Consider the following 17,728-nt stretch of genomic DNA (forward strand, 5'->3'; position numbering starts at 1 on the left):
AAATTGAGAACATTATTGAACAGTTTTGGTACGAAAACCGTCTCAAACGATACTATTCGGTAAGATTTTCACAAAACCGTGTACAGAGGACACGCTGCAGCAAGAAAAACTTTTTTGAAAACAAGCCGTTATCGAATTTTGTGGGCAAAACGGAGATGATGTGAAAGGACGGAGGCGGAATGGAAAAAAAACAATTTTCAGAGACGAGTGCCAGTTTTCCTTGAGATGTGACCGCAGAGTATTTGTGTGGAGGAAAACGGGTACAAGAAATCAACCCAAAAATCCAATCCCTCGATCTTCCAACCGCTTCTCATTCAAGTTTTGGGGCTGCATCTCAAGTTCTGGATTCAGAGTTCTGCTCAAAAGGCTCCCGCGCGGTGCAAAGCCGACGACTATATTCTACTTTTGAGTACAGCAGGAATCGACACCCTCGGAAACGATCACTGCTATATCCATCGTGCCCGAACTATTACTCAATGGTTCGCGGAAAACGGGATTGGCAGGTTAGTTTCTCCACTATACAGCCCGGATTCGAATCCCATAGAGAATGTCTGAGCCTACAAGAAGTCTCAAATGAAAGCATTGATCATTAATCGGGAGAATTTAGAAACCGTTGTTTTTGATATTTGGAAAATTATTCCTGACTCATTTATTGAAAAACTGTGCTCGTCGATGACCGGAAGAATGAAAAAAATTTATTGAGGTCCGCTGTTTTTTGGTCAAAACTAAATTTTCATATATGCGCGTGAAATTCTCCTACCCCACTATGTAGAACTCACTAATTTTTTGTACTGGTTGCTGTGGTCTGAAAATTCTGTCCTCCATTTACTACAACCGGCTGCTCTTGTTTCGCAAACAGATTTAAATATTTTACTGACAATTATTTCAATTATTTTCAAGTATTTCAATTATTTTCAAGTATTTCAATTATTTTCAATTCAATTGTTTTCATCTGTTTCAATTATTTCCATTTTTAATTTTTTTTGTTTCTATTGTCAAATTTATTTTTAAAACGTAAAACAACATTTTAATTTACAAAAGTTACTTGTCAAAAAATGTAGTTTTTCGATACAAACTTAAGTGCAAAACAAAAGCCGACGCATAAGTTATTTGCAATTTTTCGACCTTTTCCTCGCTGTATACTGGATTCGTCCTGTTTTTTAATTAAGAAAGTAACATCAAAGACTTCTTTTTCCCTCAATTCCAATTTCTTGTTTACTTTTATTTTGATGACATCGAGTATTATTCAACTTCGCATGAATGTCTATGAAAAACCGTTTTTTCATAATTCTTTTAATTCATTCAAAAATTCATTATTTATCTTTTTAAGCTTAATAAAAACACATACAAAACGTGGAACGTTTAGTTGGTCCAGAACATATATAAGCACTTTTGAGCCTGCTATTTAGTTTCAAGCAGTATTTCATTATGTACATTAAGGCATGCAATTTTTAGAAGCTAAATTTATATTAAAGCATCTTTTTTTGTTACACAAAATGAAAATGGAATGCGAAAACGAATGGACAGCAAAGCAGTTTATATCTTGATGATGAAGTTGATGATGATGATGAATGAGCCTACACCAAGGTGCGAGTCACGTGACATATCTGGACCCCGTTTGATGTCTAATCAGACTGGTCCAGATGTCTGGCGCAATGACACATCACCCGTGTCCATGCAACCTGCGATTAGTTGCCGTGTTTCTCTACGTTAAGAGACAACCTTTGATCGCGGCACATGGTTATGTACAGTTTTTTTTCTTCTAGCAACTACAATGAATTTGAAGCGCCATATTTACAGATCTTTTTCTTGCATATTTTGTAAAAAAAAATACACCCACTATTTTTTTCAAAAAAATACACCCACTATTTTTTTTCCAAAAAAATACTATATATTGTGCATTTAATTTTTTTTTCGTGGTATAGATGATCGAAGGCAAAAAGATCCGAAATATGCAGTAAATCTGCAAAGACAAGAATATTTGATGAGGTAGGGTTATAAACATAGATGATAACAATTAAAAATTGGTTAAATGTTTGCTTTGTTGAGCACAAATAATTAGCAGCACCATGAGAATATACGGTATTTACTTAGCATTTATGACACAATTGTGAAGATTCGAACATACTTGTCGCTGCGGTAAGATTTACTTATAAATGTTTGATGAGGCTTAAGTGTGTCTTACATCAGAAAGATATACACATAAAATTTGAAGAATTTATCATATACGAAACACAGAAAGCACCATCTAAGTGAAATAATCCACAATCTGAACAATTTGATTAGCTGTCCAGGTGTTCAAAAGAGTTTTGTGACCAAATTCTTGGTTTAAGTAGTCCCAAATGAAAAATATTTCACATTACTGCACGTAGCAACTTTAGTCACATCGGGTGCAATTATGATGTAAAATATTTGACAAAATACCAAAAAGCCATTTTATTACTAAAAAGAGTCAAGAAAGTTACAAAAGGACATGTTATTATATAGAAACAAACAACTATTTGGTCAAAAGTTACAAATATTTTAGGGGGGTCTTTCTTGTCATACGGCCCAAAACTACATCGAAACAAAATTGAAATTTACACTAAATTTGTTTCTGTTTCATGATGTTCAATGATGTTCAATAATGTTTCATGATGTTTTAATTCATCTTCAAAAATTTTAAAGTCCTATTTTCAAATATTAGAAGCATCGATTTTGGGCCGTGTTACAAAAAATATCCACATTTTTGGTAGAAAACTTCACATGATGAAATGATATGTTTCAGGGTTGCTTTGGAAAACAGTCGACAACACTGCGAAAGTGCCGTTTTTCGAAAGTTTTTTGATCTTTACAAAAGGATAATCAAATCCCTAAACCTGCGTTTAACATAAGCAAATATACATAACAGCACACCTTTTAGATGAGAACTTTTTTTTAGCTTAGTCGCGCAGAAATAAGGATTTTTAAAGCTCCATGCATGCAAAATGAAGCCTTAGTTAATAAAATACTACAGAGAAACTTGGTAATTAGATCACTATCAAAATAGTAAATAATGGTTTCAAAGGTCAATAAAATATATGCTCATTAAATATGGTGACAATTTTTTATTAGCTTGAAAAAGTTTTTGTCAACATATCAAACGAAAAATAACAGTCCGGCTGTTTTCAAGTTTTTTTCCTGTTCGCTGAATGGAGAAATTTCAAGGACGGAAAAGAGTGCACACAATGATAACTGCCTGTCAGTCACTTTCGTTCACACCTCGTTTACGCCACTTTGTTTTTGATAGTTGTGAAGTTCAGTTTCGCAATTGTGTTCACAAGTCGTTATTTTTACATTGTGTCTCGTTTGGTCGTTCAGTCGTCAACTTTTTGTGGCGTATTTTGGAATCAACGAAGCTCTTTTTATCATTGAAGCTATGACGAGTTTGCTGGCATGAGCCAAAAGTGGCTGTCTTTTGTAATGTAGTGTTTGAAGTGTCTCATCACCCCACTGCCAACTGACTCATACTTCTCTGGCATGACCTCGACGGGAACCAGCAGCCCCCCCAGTTGCAAGTAGCCCCTGTACAGCTCCTTCTCCACAGTGGCGTGGATGCCCCTGCTCTCTATCTTGCCCAGCAGTTTGCAGCCCAATTTATGCAGCAGCTCAGGTCTACACGTGACCACGTCCGACCCACTGTCGACCATGAACTCTAAACACAGCAAAAAAAGTTAATTTATATCAACACAATTTATTCTAAACTACCGCCCTGTTTTTAGAAATTTTGAAGTAATATTTGAATTTTTCAATAGGATGGATGTTCAGGGAAAAGTTCTGGAAATTTTTACTAGAAAAAAATCAAAACTCCAAAAAAAATTCTGTAAAAAGCGAGCATTTTGTGTAAAAAAAACTTCGAAAAATTCTCAAGTAATGTAAGACCACACATACCTGACTTGCTTTCTTGTAGTTTTTCGAGTCCAATGATTTAAAAAGAGTCTTTTTATTATTTATACCGCATAGCATTGTTTAGTTTAGAGTACCGTTTTTACACGTTCTACTCTAATTAAATAAAAACTAGTCGTGCTTTTACACGTGCACGGATGCGATACCATATACCGTCTATCTTTAGAGCGCTTGCTACAACTTGTAAACAAGAATCAAATATTAACACAGGTGAGTGAAAAAAAGCGAATTCCAAAACAGACCTGTAAATTCAAGTCCATAACATAGCACGTCATACAGTTAAATGCTAGAAGTTAAACAAGTATTTGTTTTAATTGTACAAGTTAAATGTAAGAACTGAACAAAAGCTGAAACCGGATTTTTCGGAGCAAAAACGAAGAAAATATTTAAACGACAGATTTTTTTTTCTAAAATCTGTCGTTTAAATCTGTCGCTCAAAAAAAAACTGGCCTCCAGATTGTTGAAATGATTTTCAAGGAACTTACCAAGTTGACATGCGAGTGAGTTGGGACTGGTATCCCCCTTCAGGGCTGCCTGGACACACAGGAAGTCACTGGTAGCCCCCTGGAGAGACTGAGGCCTCCCCCAGTACCCCACGGCCACTGTCTTCTCACACACTCGATGCGTACTTCTACTGCTGCTGCTATCGCTCCCCCTTTTCAACCCCCTCCCCTCCCCTGGACTCGCCTCTTTCTCATTATCCCCCACACTAGAGATGGATGAAGTAGATGACGTCACTAGACTTGTGGGCGACTTTTCATGTGATGATGATGTGGCATGTTGTGATTGGCTGTTGATTCCGATTGGCCTTTCAGAGTTCTGCAGTTGGTCGGAGTTATCGTTGTTCGTTTGTGTGTTCGGGTGATTAGAAGCGATGTATCCCTCCAGATTTGCACCTGTAGAATTGACCATTAACTTAAAATCAAACAAGATTTCGACCACAAGGAGCTATAGAGACATGGTTATATCTCCGCCTCTAAATTGAAAGAGCTTGTTGCTTGAGGAGGAGGCAACATTACCCAGCCAAAAAAAAATAACCAAAGAGTTACATGTAAAAAGTTACCAGGGGTACAAAAAGTTACCAGGGGTACAGTTTAATGGCTCTTTCGCTTGTGGATAAATCGTCTTAAATACAAATCCTCGTAAAATTTGACTTCAATATATTTCGTAACCCCCATCGCACATATCAATTACCGAATAATAGTAGTTTTATGGATCGCTTTCCTCAGGCGAGGTGGGTTGGGGGAGGAAAAAAACCGTTTTACATACTAAATATGTTAATTTAGGTAAAATCTTATCTTCAACATTCAAAGCTTCAAAACAACACGACGGCGTTAATGCGATTCTTTCAAATTAATTGAAGTCGCGTAAAATTACAAAATAAAAATGTTAAAAAATTGTTCACTCGGCACTTTGCATGTAAGAATTGTTGTATAAAATTGTTCACTTGTTCACGCTGACACGGTTAAATGCAATTTAATACCTTAAAATTCATTTTAAATAGACTTTCATATTTTGATTTTCAGAAAAATCAAAGGGGGGACTGGAAAAGAGCCGCGAATTGTACTTACTCAAATTATCATGAATAGATGATACAAAAATGGCAAAAAAAACTAATCGACTAAATCAAAACAAGGTGATTGAACTTACAGCATAGCTTGAACCTCTTCTGTGCTCCGTATGTCTTCAAATTTAGCTGCTCCATCAACCTGCTCGGAGTTTTCTGTGCATGTTGGGAAAGTTTTGCTAGACTGTCGATTCCTTGTCTTACTAAGGGAGTCCACAAGAATTTCAACTGGTACATTCGAAGCCATTTCAGTAGCACAATTTTGTCCGAAGCCAGGTAACTAGAGACTAAAATGATATAACAATACTGAATTTTAAACAAAGCAAAAAATATTTGAGATTATTTTACCACGCAATTTTTCAGTACAGCTGTGATCAAATTGGATAATTTTAAAAGTCACCTTTTGGAAAAAGTTATCATTAATGGTACAAAATAGTACAAAAATCTTCAAAAAGTTATCATTAATGGTACAAAATAGTACAAAAATCTTAATGGTACAAAATAGTACAAAAATGTTTTCTGAATTTGGTAGTTTTGAAACCCATGTCACTTTTGTAGTTGAGAAGGTACGTACCCTCACAACTATTTCTTCTTTTTGTTTCAGAACGATCTTACGTTCGATTCAATCGATTATGCATATCAAAAAATAAGGAAGAAGTGACCTTCAAGCTGAGCTGTCGATGATATTGAATGATACTTCGACAAAAAATAAAAAGCTATTAAAAATTGTCGTCTCTTTTTCCTTTTCCCACCACCTCACACGAACATGAGTTTTATGCTGTAACGAGGGGTTTTACAAGGTTAAGTATGAAGAACAAATATGTTTGTCACAGCCTATTTAGTTCGCATACCAATTTTTGTAACAATCCGATGCTGTGAACAAAAATTTACTAGTTAAATTTTGCTGGTGGGGGAAAACGAAAAAGAGCCACCAATTGTCCCTCCTCCGCACCAAACAAAACTAATAAAAGCATCAACTTTTTGGTATGAGTAACAAACTTTTTAGCAGGTGGGGGAGGGGTTCCCAATTTTTATCAAATTTTTAAAATTTTAAATAAATTAGACTGTTGCAGTTATCAAAAACGTTCGCTTACAAAACTTCTTATGACTAGTGCGTTTTTGATGAGAAAAGCTCTCGGAAAAGTGTGTTAAAACATGAAATGAAGCGGTAGCTATACCTGTAGTTAAGATAAGCTCTCTGTCTTTGTGGGAGTGAACTCCGAGGAACTGTAGGTCCGAGTAGTCCAGGAGTTGCAGGTCCAGTTCACTCCAGATCCCCTGCTCCTCGAACAATCCCTCATAACGTTCTAGGCCACAACTCCTCAAGAAATCACGAACTAGAAATGAACTTCTGGAACTGGAATTGCTGGTTTCTTGCGCGCTGAAAACGCTTTCGACGCCTGGATTTACGGACTCTGGGGTTGTGCATCGAAACAACGTGTGACCGGTTAGAGACTCCACTGGATGTCTTGACTTTTTATGCTTGTCGAGTCCAAAGTGAGCCCTCGAGGCTTCGCTGGAGTGTTGGTCCACAATTTTGGCATCCAAAGATTGTAAAATTTCAGCCAGAAGTTCTTTCACAGATGATGATTGGTGCTCATTAGGGACCAATTTGAGAATTTTTGGGTCGAAGTTTGGAGACAAACTAAGTTTATTTTTGTTTTTGTTTTTGCGAAAGCCTTGGAGAGATAACCGATTCTCAATCGGTTTGCGGTTGCATTGCAGAAGTGTAACTCTTTTATTTTTAGAGTTTTGAAAAGTCGATAAATCTAGTGGAGTGGTATTGTGGTCTTCATTCAAACTCGAATTGTTATTTTTGCTTGATATGCGATAAAAAGTATCAGTATCATTCAATGGTAACAAGCGCGGTCCCATAGCTTTTATTTCTACTTTTAAAATTTATTGAATGATGTTAGTCGTTTGATTTTTGGCAGATTTTTTCGACGGCGCGCTGGTTTTATCTGGCCAGGTAATCTGCTTGATTGATTCGATTTGCAGAGATGGTTTTAGAGAAATTACTGTTGTTTGACTTAGTTTTACTTTTATTATTTGCTCAAGTGATGATTAAACAAAACTGATTTTTGGTAGCTGGATAAAAATAACAAACCAAATAGAATGACTGGATTTTTCGGAAGCGTGCCAAATGAAAACAATGATGAAAATGTGAAGAATGATTAGTACAAGACAGACTTACTAATCAAAAGACTGAGTGAAAAATTGGTTAGTAACTTTTCTTTTTCTCGCCATCTTGTCAGACGAAGTAATTCGGCGATCTCGTTGAAATCGGTTCTGTTCAGACCGGTAATTTAATATGGCTGCTTCGTTTTTACAAACACAATTCTGACCAATTTAGTAGGCTGAAAGTTAGAACAAAGCTAACAATCGTAGTTTCAGTCTTAGCTTGAAAATGAGTCCTGTTTTCAAAATCACCTTGTCAGACAGTTCAGACCGATAAAATATAAAAACTATCTCGGATTAATCGAATTAAACTCAACTTTTTGAAGCTAGTTATGTTTGGCTGGCTTAGCAATAAAATGATTTGATGTCTGGTTTTGTTGCGATTATGTTTGCAATTTTACAGTCTGGGCTATCATTAGAAACCTTTATGGGCCAGGTAATTTTCGCCACACGATACGAATTTACGGTGCGCTTGTTCTCAAATCAAACATGCAAATTAAATTCAATTGATATCTTTCAATTTAAGAAAATTGTAAAACTTTCAATCTGTCCAAAATGAAAATCATGGGGAACCGTTTTAAACAATTAGTGGTTATAAATTAGGTAATTAAAGCAGGGATTATTAATGACATCTGATTGCTTTGAAGGTAGCGGTATTATCAACACGGACCAATTCAAAGCTTTCAAACTACGGAATAAATGGCTGATCTCAATTAATCCCAATTAATCCTTAACCACCCAAGCTTAGTGTTAATTGACAGTCGCCAGTTCATTCTTAAAGACGTGATTTATATTGGTATTCCAGAAGAACGTTCACACAATTTTTAAGATGAACTGCTTTTTTAGTCTCCTGGAAAAGCAGCTAAGTGTACCGATCAGGCGCGGATCTAAGTTATTTTTGATGGGGTGTAGGGGCATGTAGAAAAAAAAACGCCTCAAAGTTTTTATCCACATTTTTTGGTCGACCAAAATGACCTTTGCGAAAAAATTACAAAAAAAACAGCTCAAAATTGCTGTTTTTAGGTAGGTACTTTTTGAAAAACTGTGACACAAAAAAAATCGTTTTTTTTTGGATTACGCTCCTCTCAATTTCAATATACAAGACACATTTAGAAACATTTTAGGATCAATTGGCCAAAATAGTACAAACGGTGGGAAGGGATCGACCGCATAAATCCGCTGCTAGTACTGGTCAAACCAGTTTTCCAAGCTCTGTAAGAAATCTCAGGTGAATCGAATAAAAGCTAAAAGAGACGTGCTATGAGGAATTGTTGTTCTTAAGATATCTATAAAACATGATTAAGAAATGCCACAATAGTTAATGGCGGCTAGTAGAACAGAAAAAGAACGTGGATTTATCCGGTAGTAGTGGAGGGATGAAAAAGGGAAATGAGGCTGGGTGAGGTTTGGGGAACTCAACTGAGGGGGTTGATAAACGAAAGGGCCGCTCGACGCTTTCGCGAAACGAAAGGTTACCCCAAGGCACTATTCTAACACAATAATTTTCGGCAGATAAATTGGTTTTACGCTCTCAAAAATGGGATAACGCTCTCAAAATTGAATAAAAACATTCGAAAAGTTTTTAAAAAAGCAACAAAATTGGCCATTCGACGTGAAAAAATCACAGATTTTCCGAAATTGAACAACGCGAAGTTTTTTATTTTTTTTTCGAAGTAAATTAGCAAGCCCGTTGATGTTTATAATTTTTTAAATCATTTATATTTTTCCATTTCATATCCTAAAAAACTTATTGCGATAATTGTGAAAAATTTTGAAATCGATCTTTGCTTAATCTTGAGCCGGAACACTTAAACCTCAAACTAAATTTTCTTACCTCGGTGGGTTTGTAAAGTATCTATTTTTTGCAACCAAACACAGACTAACATTTTTTAATATGACGCCATTCTTCACATTATACTAACTTTTGGGATAGTTTCTTGCCTTCGAGAGTGTTCGAAAAAAAACAGTCCTAAAAAATAAAATTGCTATGTTTTCTTATTTCCGGAAAAATTTGGGCGAAGAAAGATCGGAGTATCGAAACGTTCGGCCAAAAAATTTATTAGCTTCCTCCGTGGATTCAACCGTTTCAGAAAAAGAATATTGTTCAAGAATTTTATTCCACTTTTCAAGAGAGTTTTCTGCCACATGTACAGTGCTAGTGCTGATTTAAATGATCTGCATAAAAAAACTTGATAATTAAAACGAATTTTTCTCAAATTGGGTTGATTTTAGACAAAAATTGATGATGACCAATATTGCTTAAAATTTTAACAGAACTCATATGGTGCAATTGATTTGTATGCAGGCTCAAAATGTATCCCGAAAACTATTATATTTGGCTTTGTTTACTCAACCAAAAAATACTCCGAACGTATTTGTTCATTTACTGACCAAAACTGCTAGCCTTTTATAAGCCCAACAAAACATAAGAAGGGTCTAATCTACAAAAGATGGCGCAAAAAAATCAAAAATGTTTATTTTAAGCAAATTGGTCTTTATAAAGTAAAAATGATAATTTTTGGCTATCAGACGAAAATAACTATGTTGTTACAGAATTGAGAAAAATAAACGATTTGAAATTTTGTTGATCTTTCGTTTAGATTTCACAAAATGCATAGTTTGGCCTCGTAATGAAATAGGAAAAAGACAGGGAATTGAAAATGCATTCACCGGTTTTGTTTGGTCTCGAGCGCATTAATATGAACAATATGGTTTGATTCTTATATATTGTTGATCTAAATAACTAGATCTTCAAGCCAGAAACTAATAGACTTACGTTCTAGGAAATTGCATGTTCACAATTTAGTTCGCCTTGGGAGAATACCAAAAATTTATCAACCTGTCGGTTGACATCTCAAGGAGCAAAAAATATACGCCTACTGATTTTAAAAATATGGCTGCTTTTGTTTAAAGTTGATGTTTTCTATGAATTGTAGTTGTTGTCTTCGACGATCATTTCTAGTGATTCAAGTGTGTATAATGATAGTGCTGTCATGTTACTCTGAAACGCCCCCGAAGAGAATGTGGTTTCAAATCCAGACTATTGCGACCATTTCATACTATTGCGCCAAAATTCGGCATTTACAGACAACCGGAAACAAAAATTTCAGTACGCACTTTGTTGACCAAGGAGAGGCGTTTCCGACCGGTGCGAACCAAACAAAGTTGTCAGTGACCGGAGGTGAGATTGAAGATAAATTAGCAGACAGTAGCGCTACCGAAGCTAAAACATTTCTGACTGTCTTGACAATAGCGATATTTTCATAATTATCGAATACATCGATTGGTTGAACAGAAGTATAACTGAGGTTGACAGATTGCCGTTTTCTTTAAAGTTGGAAAAAAGATCAGTCAAGCATAAAATTTGACAAAAAATTTGAGAAAGAAAAACAATTTCATCGACATGTTTACCCAAATATTGGAGAATAAAATTCTTGGCTTTCAAATTTTTAAGATCTATAGTTTTCTCTAGAATTAAACACCCTGGTATATATTAGTGTTTTCATCAAAGAACCCTAGGATAAAAGCATGAGAATCATTACTAGAAACGTACGAAGATACACGGTCAGCAATAACTAAATTGCAACAAAGATAGCCGGTTGCTGTGCAAATAGCGCAATATGTTTCGACAAATTTCACAAAAAAAAAACAGAAAAACGTTTTTTTTTCTAATTTTCTTCAAATTAGTGTAAATTTTAGTTTTCAGATTTTAAGATCGTAGTGCAAAAGTATACGATCGCGTAGACAATTGGTTAATAAGGCATGATAAATACCGAAAAAAAAGAAAAAAAAATTGAAATTTTTATAAAAAAAATTTTGTAAGATGGTTTCGAATTTTTTGAAAAATTATTTTTTTTATTTAAGCGCTGAAAAAATAATTCAAAATTAATTTTGTTGACAAAAATGTCAAGTTTTATCAGCATAAAATTGTAGAGAGCAGTTAATTTTCATATAACGATTGTTACTCGATCGGAATTTTGCTCAAAATTGAACTAAAAATAAAAAATTTTAAACCAATTTTTCTCGACATTGGAAAAAATTTTTTGATGTCATTCGAAACACGACTGAAAAGGCTATGATATACTATTAAATTATCTCCGATGATTATTTATGAAAGCTGATTTTGCGTAGAAAAAAGAAAAGAAGAAAAAACGAAAACACACCCAAGTACAAAGTTTTTCCCTTTTTCGACAGACGATACAATCAAATGAAAAATTCTAATAAAAAAAATGAAGCTGATAAAATTGGATGAAAATTTTAGGCATTGGGTAAAAAACTTTTCAAGGACAAGTATCCTTAAAAGCAAAAACTTTTAGAAATGACTTAGACGCTATAAAGAATCCAGAGTGACGCCTTGCAATCATAGCGAAAAAACCTGCTTCAGAAGACATCTTACACTTTGAATTTAAGCATGCTATATGCTTTAAGAATTTTTTCAAAAATTGATTCATCGAAATGTTGGTTTTTTTAATCAAATTTTTAAAGTTTGGTGAAATTTATTTGAAGTAAAGTAAACCGGAACAAAAAGTCTGAGTTGAAGTCGTTTTTGGTGATTTTGATTTTCATTTTTTCGTTTTTTTGATTTTCAGTAAGTTGCAAGTTTAAGTATTTCGCATTTCAGGGCAAAACGCGTTTCTACATAACATAACATTGCGTTTTTAGTAGCATTTAGTAGTATAACAGAACATTACGCGTTTTTAGTAGTATCTTTAAATAATAAAAAGCTCACTCTTTTTAATATCAAGTACATCCAAATAAGGGTATATGGAGTTTTTACCTCAATACATATTTTTTGGATTTTAGTTTTAGATCATGTGTAGCTTCGACTTATGATAGAATTTTAAGACAAATTTCGATACTATCGCAAAAAAGTTCAAAATTATGTCCAGCCTATTGCCAAATAATTGAAAATAAATCCCGACTAAAATACTCACTATTGCTACTAATTTTCTGATTATACTGCGACAAATATCCACGCTATCTTAATTAAATCTTATATTTTCAGACTTTGTTATCGACTTTAAAACCCTGTTCACCCTGTGAGTTTTTAGTCGGCTAGTTAAAATCAGGGTTTTTAAAAATTACGTAGTTATACGGTCTTTTATTTAAAATCGTTGGGCTTATGAAATAATTTACAAGAAAAGCAGTTAAATCCAGAGTAAATTTGGAACATTTTTGTTTAGTCAGGCATCATCAAGCATAAAAAAGTGTTATTACAGAGCAACCACTGATCAAAAAATTGTCTATAAGTTCAAATTAACATCAAATGGAAATAATCATATAATCTAGCAATCTGATGCTTGCAAATTTAAAATTTGTTCCATACTCCAACAATATTACGTTAAGCAAAAAATGGTTAGTTTTTTTCTGATTTACTATTTAATTTCTCAATTTTTTATTTGTTTTATTTCATTTTAAGCCAAAACTAAGGTTTTGAAAGAAAAATTTCAGAGCAAATTTCCTGTTCCTGATTTCATTGCGCAAGTTTATCTTATGTCATTCCTTCCAGATGTGCAATTCCTCTAGTGTCAGAGGTTTGAGATAAAAGCTAGCCTAGTCTATAATTTCTTAGAACATTCGCGAGCTCGAACCAACCTTTCTAAACCACCTTAAAATGTTTTTCTTTTGTTGAGTCTTTTTGGTGCTCTTCTAATTTTGTGGTAAGATGTTGAAAAGTTTAGCCAATATAAATTGAGGTAAATCTATAACTGAAAATTGTATGACACTGCTGATTTTGGTTCAGGCAAAAAATATGATAAAAGGCAGACTTTTAGCTTTATTGATGATAGGCAGGTTTTTTTCTCTTGTTTAATACAATTGATATTTTAATTTTGTTCCGCAACCTGTTTGCGATAGAATGATTATCGTTTCTCCTCTACTGCACTACATGCCAGGATGGTATATTTGAACTATCATAACCAACTACTCTTTGCATATTGCCTGAAGTACGATTAAAATTCCCTTCGATAACCTCATCTAAGGTCTTCGAGGCACAATTTGCAGTTCATCACTCAAAATACTGGTTATCTAACATCTGTTAGTGTTTTTTTCATGGCTGCTTTGATTTTCAAACAAGTTGCGACGCTTTTATTGGTGTACCACTTTTCTAAGTATACCCCATTCTTTTTGCAAACTGATTGAAATTGATTGACTAATTAGTTTACCATTCTTTACACATGTTGCGTTTTTTTTTCCAGAGATTCTTCTGCTTCTAGTGGAAAAATCGAATATACATGATCATTTTTTATCCAGTAAAACTATTTTGAACCCAATTTAATTCAATCAATACTTTTGCTTCATGAAGTTTCTCTCATTTTCGTTCCCTCTATCTTCCCAAAAATCCTGGCCCTGATTCTGTTCAAATCAACAAACGATTTTTAGGTACAGTTAGCACCAACATCTAAATCCTAATATTCAGCAGTTATTTCCATGGCTGCACTGATTTTTAACCAAGTTCTGATTATAAGATGAGCTGTCTCTTTTGTTTTTATCTAGTTAAGTTCAATACAACTTCTGAATTAGGAAATATCTTTAATTATTTTTTCGTTTGTTTGCTAAATACTACGTTTTAAGTTTTGTGAGCCTTCTTTTTAGTGAACTCTAAATTAGTTTTTAGTCTTTTTCCATTCATAACACATTTTCTAATCTCTGTTTACAGATTCCATTAAGACACCCATAAAATCTAGGAAAAGTTCTTACCGCTTTTGAGCATTCGCATTTTTGCTTTAAATCGCATCCTTACTTGCATAAAAGCCGATTTATTGCAACTTTCACATTTTGTTTTGATTAAAGCCTACTGCTTTTCTGTTGCAACTAATAATACAACTTTCATTTTCAACCCTTTCTGGTCTGTTGTTTAGTTTCTTTCTACTGTCGAAATGATGCTAATTGGATTTTTCACTCCATAAAGAGTTCCGTCAATCCCGTCCATCAGAAAGTGTTCAAATACTATCTCCAACTTTCACCCAACACCAAGATTTTGCAGGAGATGCTCTTGTTGCTTAACCACTTTTCTAATTATACTCAATATTTTTGTTAATAAATTAGGCTCGGCCGACCGTTTAATTTAGCAGTCTCTACATCGTATTGTGTTTGTTGTCTGGAGAATTTTTCGCTCAAAAAATTTTCACAAAGGGATGCCAAAAGTTTCTTTTAGTGGAATAACAATGATCAGTTTTTCTTACGTCCAAAGAAATTATATTGAGTCCATCTGAATATGTTTTTTTCAGTGTTAAATCCCCACCACTTAACAAAAATCATGGCTCTTGTTTTGTTCAAATTATCATATAATTTTTCTAGTAAGGTTAGCGCCAAACTCAATGGTCAGTCCTCCCACAAAACTAAAACTCCTTAACCCTACAAATAATTAGAATGGATACCTATTAATCGTAATTTTTGTGAGAATGTTCAATTATGTCGTTGTTTTTTTTCTGAGCTGTATAGCTTCATCCTATTCAATCGACAAATCGGCTGAACCATTTTGTTGCTCTTTAGTTTGAACTGATTAGTCTGTTTTCGGTCCATTGTTAAATTGAGTTGAAAACCCGTTATCAAAAAGCTTTGCAAACGAACTGTTGTGTTTTAAATAACTTCTGTTGAACAGTATTGAACGAAAATTAAAAAGCCTGTTTTCAAAGAAAAATTTGGTCAAATTTCATTGTGATTTTTTAAAAAAACTTTACATAGGCTGAGAATAAATGTTTTGAGCAACCCGCTATAAAATAATTGAAATTTGCTTTCAAGGACTTACCAACTTTCTCCAGGTCCAAAGAGTTTCACCATATGCACTAGAAATTTCAAAAACGCGTGAAATGGTAAGAAACAGCTGAGTTAAGTAAACTTGTTACACAGAGAGTTTTTCAGTTAGAATGTTTAAAACCGCATGAACAAGTTTTTTATAAGCTTATTCGAGAATGAGTTCACTTCGATGCAAAACTTAGTGCAGATGGTAACAACTGTTTTGTCAGACACGGAAAAAAATAGTAAGTCGTTGAAACCAAGTTTTCTCTGACTCCATAGTTGGTAGTATTGGGAATTTTCTCTAGGCCTATGTAAATTTTTAGTTTGAATTCCCAAAAAACGTATTTTCCAAATTTGCTCTCAAGAACGAGCATTTTAGAGAAAAAGAACATGAATTTGCTTAATAATCTCGCATAACGATTTGCTTGATACCTTCGTATTCTTTAGTTGGGACAAAACAATTTTCACACTTGCTGAAAATGAGTTTTATTAGATTTAACATCACACTATGTTTGGCATCATCTTTTTCTCGAAACTCTTTAATAGTGTTATGATGCTTTTAAAAGACTGTCTAAAATTTAAATTCTATATGAGTTTTAAGTTTTTTTAAACACAAATCCCATTTTGTAGTGAACTTCAAAACATTAGGAGCGTAAACTGAGCCGCCAGTTTTCTCAAAATGTGTTTGTTTGAAAGGTAAGCCAGCAAATGATTGGATTATTACCAAAACAAAATTCACGTCTAGAAAACAATCGCAAATTTTTTACTGCAAGTTTTCTATGAACCTTTTTTAAAATATAAAAGTACCAGCTTACTGTTGAAGATTTTTTTTGTCAAAATTCAAAAATAACTACACAAAAAACTCCAGGAGAGTTAAATGTCGACCCAATTTTGGAAAAAATCAAATAAATGGGCGAATAAAAAAATTAAGAGTCAGACGAGATTAATCAAAAAATTGAAGACATCAAAATAAATGATTGATTGTAAAAATGAGTGTATAAAATTTTGAAAAAAAATATTGTTTTTATTGACTCTTTACTTTTCCGCTCAAATGATTGGAACTCTTTTGTTATTCCTAATGATCCCTGGTAAATAATACTAGTTGTTTCTTAAGTCCTTCTTATCAAAGAAACTGAATTTTTAGTTTCATCAAATGATTCTACAATTTGCGATTAAATGAATCATTTTACTGATCGAATTTCTGTAAAGAAATAAGATAGAGCCAAATTTTTTTTGCTTCCTTGATTACTTATTTGATTATTTCTCAACTTATTGATTCGTGTTTGATTATCTCTTACATAAAAATCGTTAAAAAAGACGCAACTGGTCTTATAATGAGTTTCGGAGAGTTTGATAAGTTTAACAAGTCAGCCTTTTTCAAAATAGATTCCAAGCTTTACGTCGACAACGAGGATTATCCGAAACTAATGGAGGTAATCAACAGCCCGTCTGCTTGGATTAAAAAGAAAACAGGTTGGATTTGGGCCACAAAAAAAACTAAGAATTCTAACCGTGAGAAATTTTTGCCACTCCTAATCCGCAAAGACGCCAAAAACTTGATTTTAGGGTCAAGCAAACCAGCTCGTGTTAGAACTGAAATCCTACTTTTATAGGAGAAGTATCATCAAAGAAAACATAAAAGTTATGAATAGATATGACGCACATAAATTGAATTGCACAATTCTACAAGACGGTGCCAATTCCATACTAAAAGAATGATTTCGGTTCGAAATGAAATTCTTTGTAAATTTCTGGAGCTAATTGATGTCATAACTGCTCATTTCAGTCACAAATTGGTTTGATTTAGTGAAAAAAATTCGTTTCGATTAATTAAGAAAGTATTTTGAGGACTGACACTTATAGCAATATGATAAAAAAACATTAGAGCAATAAGTGTAGTTTTCAGGAGCTAAAGATAAAACCAAAGTTCAAAGAGTATCAAGAATGGAGTTTTTTGCTTGGTAACAAATATCGTTTTTATAAGGATCACGGTGATCCGTTTTTGTGTAAATGCCATCAATCAGTAGTTGCCAGTTTTGCAACGATTTCCTCAGGGGGAAATCAACCCCTCACTATACAAGTCAGAGGAACTCTAAAATTAATTATCAACCAAAAAAACAACCCTACAGACGACAAACCAACGGCAGTTATACTTTTTGAACAATTTTAGGAGTTTCATCACCAAGACGAGCAGTCAACTAACTACGCGCTCTATTTTCATCAGTAACGACACTAGTTAATTTAATTTTTTTAAAAAACGAATTGTACTTTTTCTCTTGTCAAGAAGAAATTTTTTTGGTAATGCTCTTAACTTATGCT

The 17,728-nt window shown here is 33.8% G+C and overlaps 1 protein-coding gene across 2 annotated transcripts; it reads right to left on the bottom strand.

The window, feature by feature from the left end:
- Positions 1-3,113: 3,113 nt before the first annotated feature.
- On the bottom strand, positions 3,114-7,702 carry LOC134845724 (uncharacterized). 2 transcript variants are annotated; one of them, XM_063862783.1, is made up of 4 exons: positions 6,670-7,702; positions 5,575-5,778; positions 4,410-4,820; positions 3,114-3,673 (listed from the first exon to the last, which is right to left on the bottom strand). In XM_063862783.1, the coding sequence occupies exons 1-4, from the start codon at positions 7,364-7,366 to the stop codon at positions 3,396-3,398; spliced, it is 1,590 nt and encodes a 529-aa protein (XP_063718853.1). In that variant the 5' UTR covers positions 7,367-7,702; the 3' UTR covers positions 3,114-3,395. The 2 variants fall into 2 exon arrangements, 1 of the variants encoding a protein (XP_063718853.1); XR_010162760.1 differs by lacking the exons at positions 4,410-4,820; positions 5,575-5,778; positions 6,670-7,702 and adding an exon at positions 3,910-4,178 and having other exon boundaries at positions 3,559-3,673.
- Between the last annotated feature and the right edge of the window lie 10,026 nt (positions 7,703-17,728).

Source organism: Symsagittifera roscoffensis, chromosome 5 (genome assembly GCF_963678635.1).
Source record: "Symsagittifera roscoffensis chromosome 5, txSymRosc1.1, whole genome shotgun sequence".
NCBI lineage: Eukaryota > Metazoa > Xenacoelomorpha > Acoela > Convolutidae > Symsagittifera > Symsagittifera roscoffensis.

Bases quoted from the DNA above. Each gene is read 5' to 3' on its own strand.
- LOC134845724 (XM_063862783.1), bottom strand. From the start codon at position 7,366: ATGGGACCGCGCTTGTTACCATTGAATGATACTGATACTTTTTATCGC. The intron at 5,779-6,669 runs GTATAGCTACCG...ATATCATTTTAG, and splicing joins AGAGCTTATCTTAACTACAG to TCTCTAGTTACCTGGCTTCG. The intron at 4,821-5,574 runs GTAAGTTCAATC...TCAATTCTACAG, and splicing joins GAAGAGGTTCAAGCTATGCT to GTGCAAATCTGGAGGGATAC.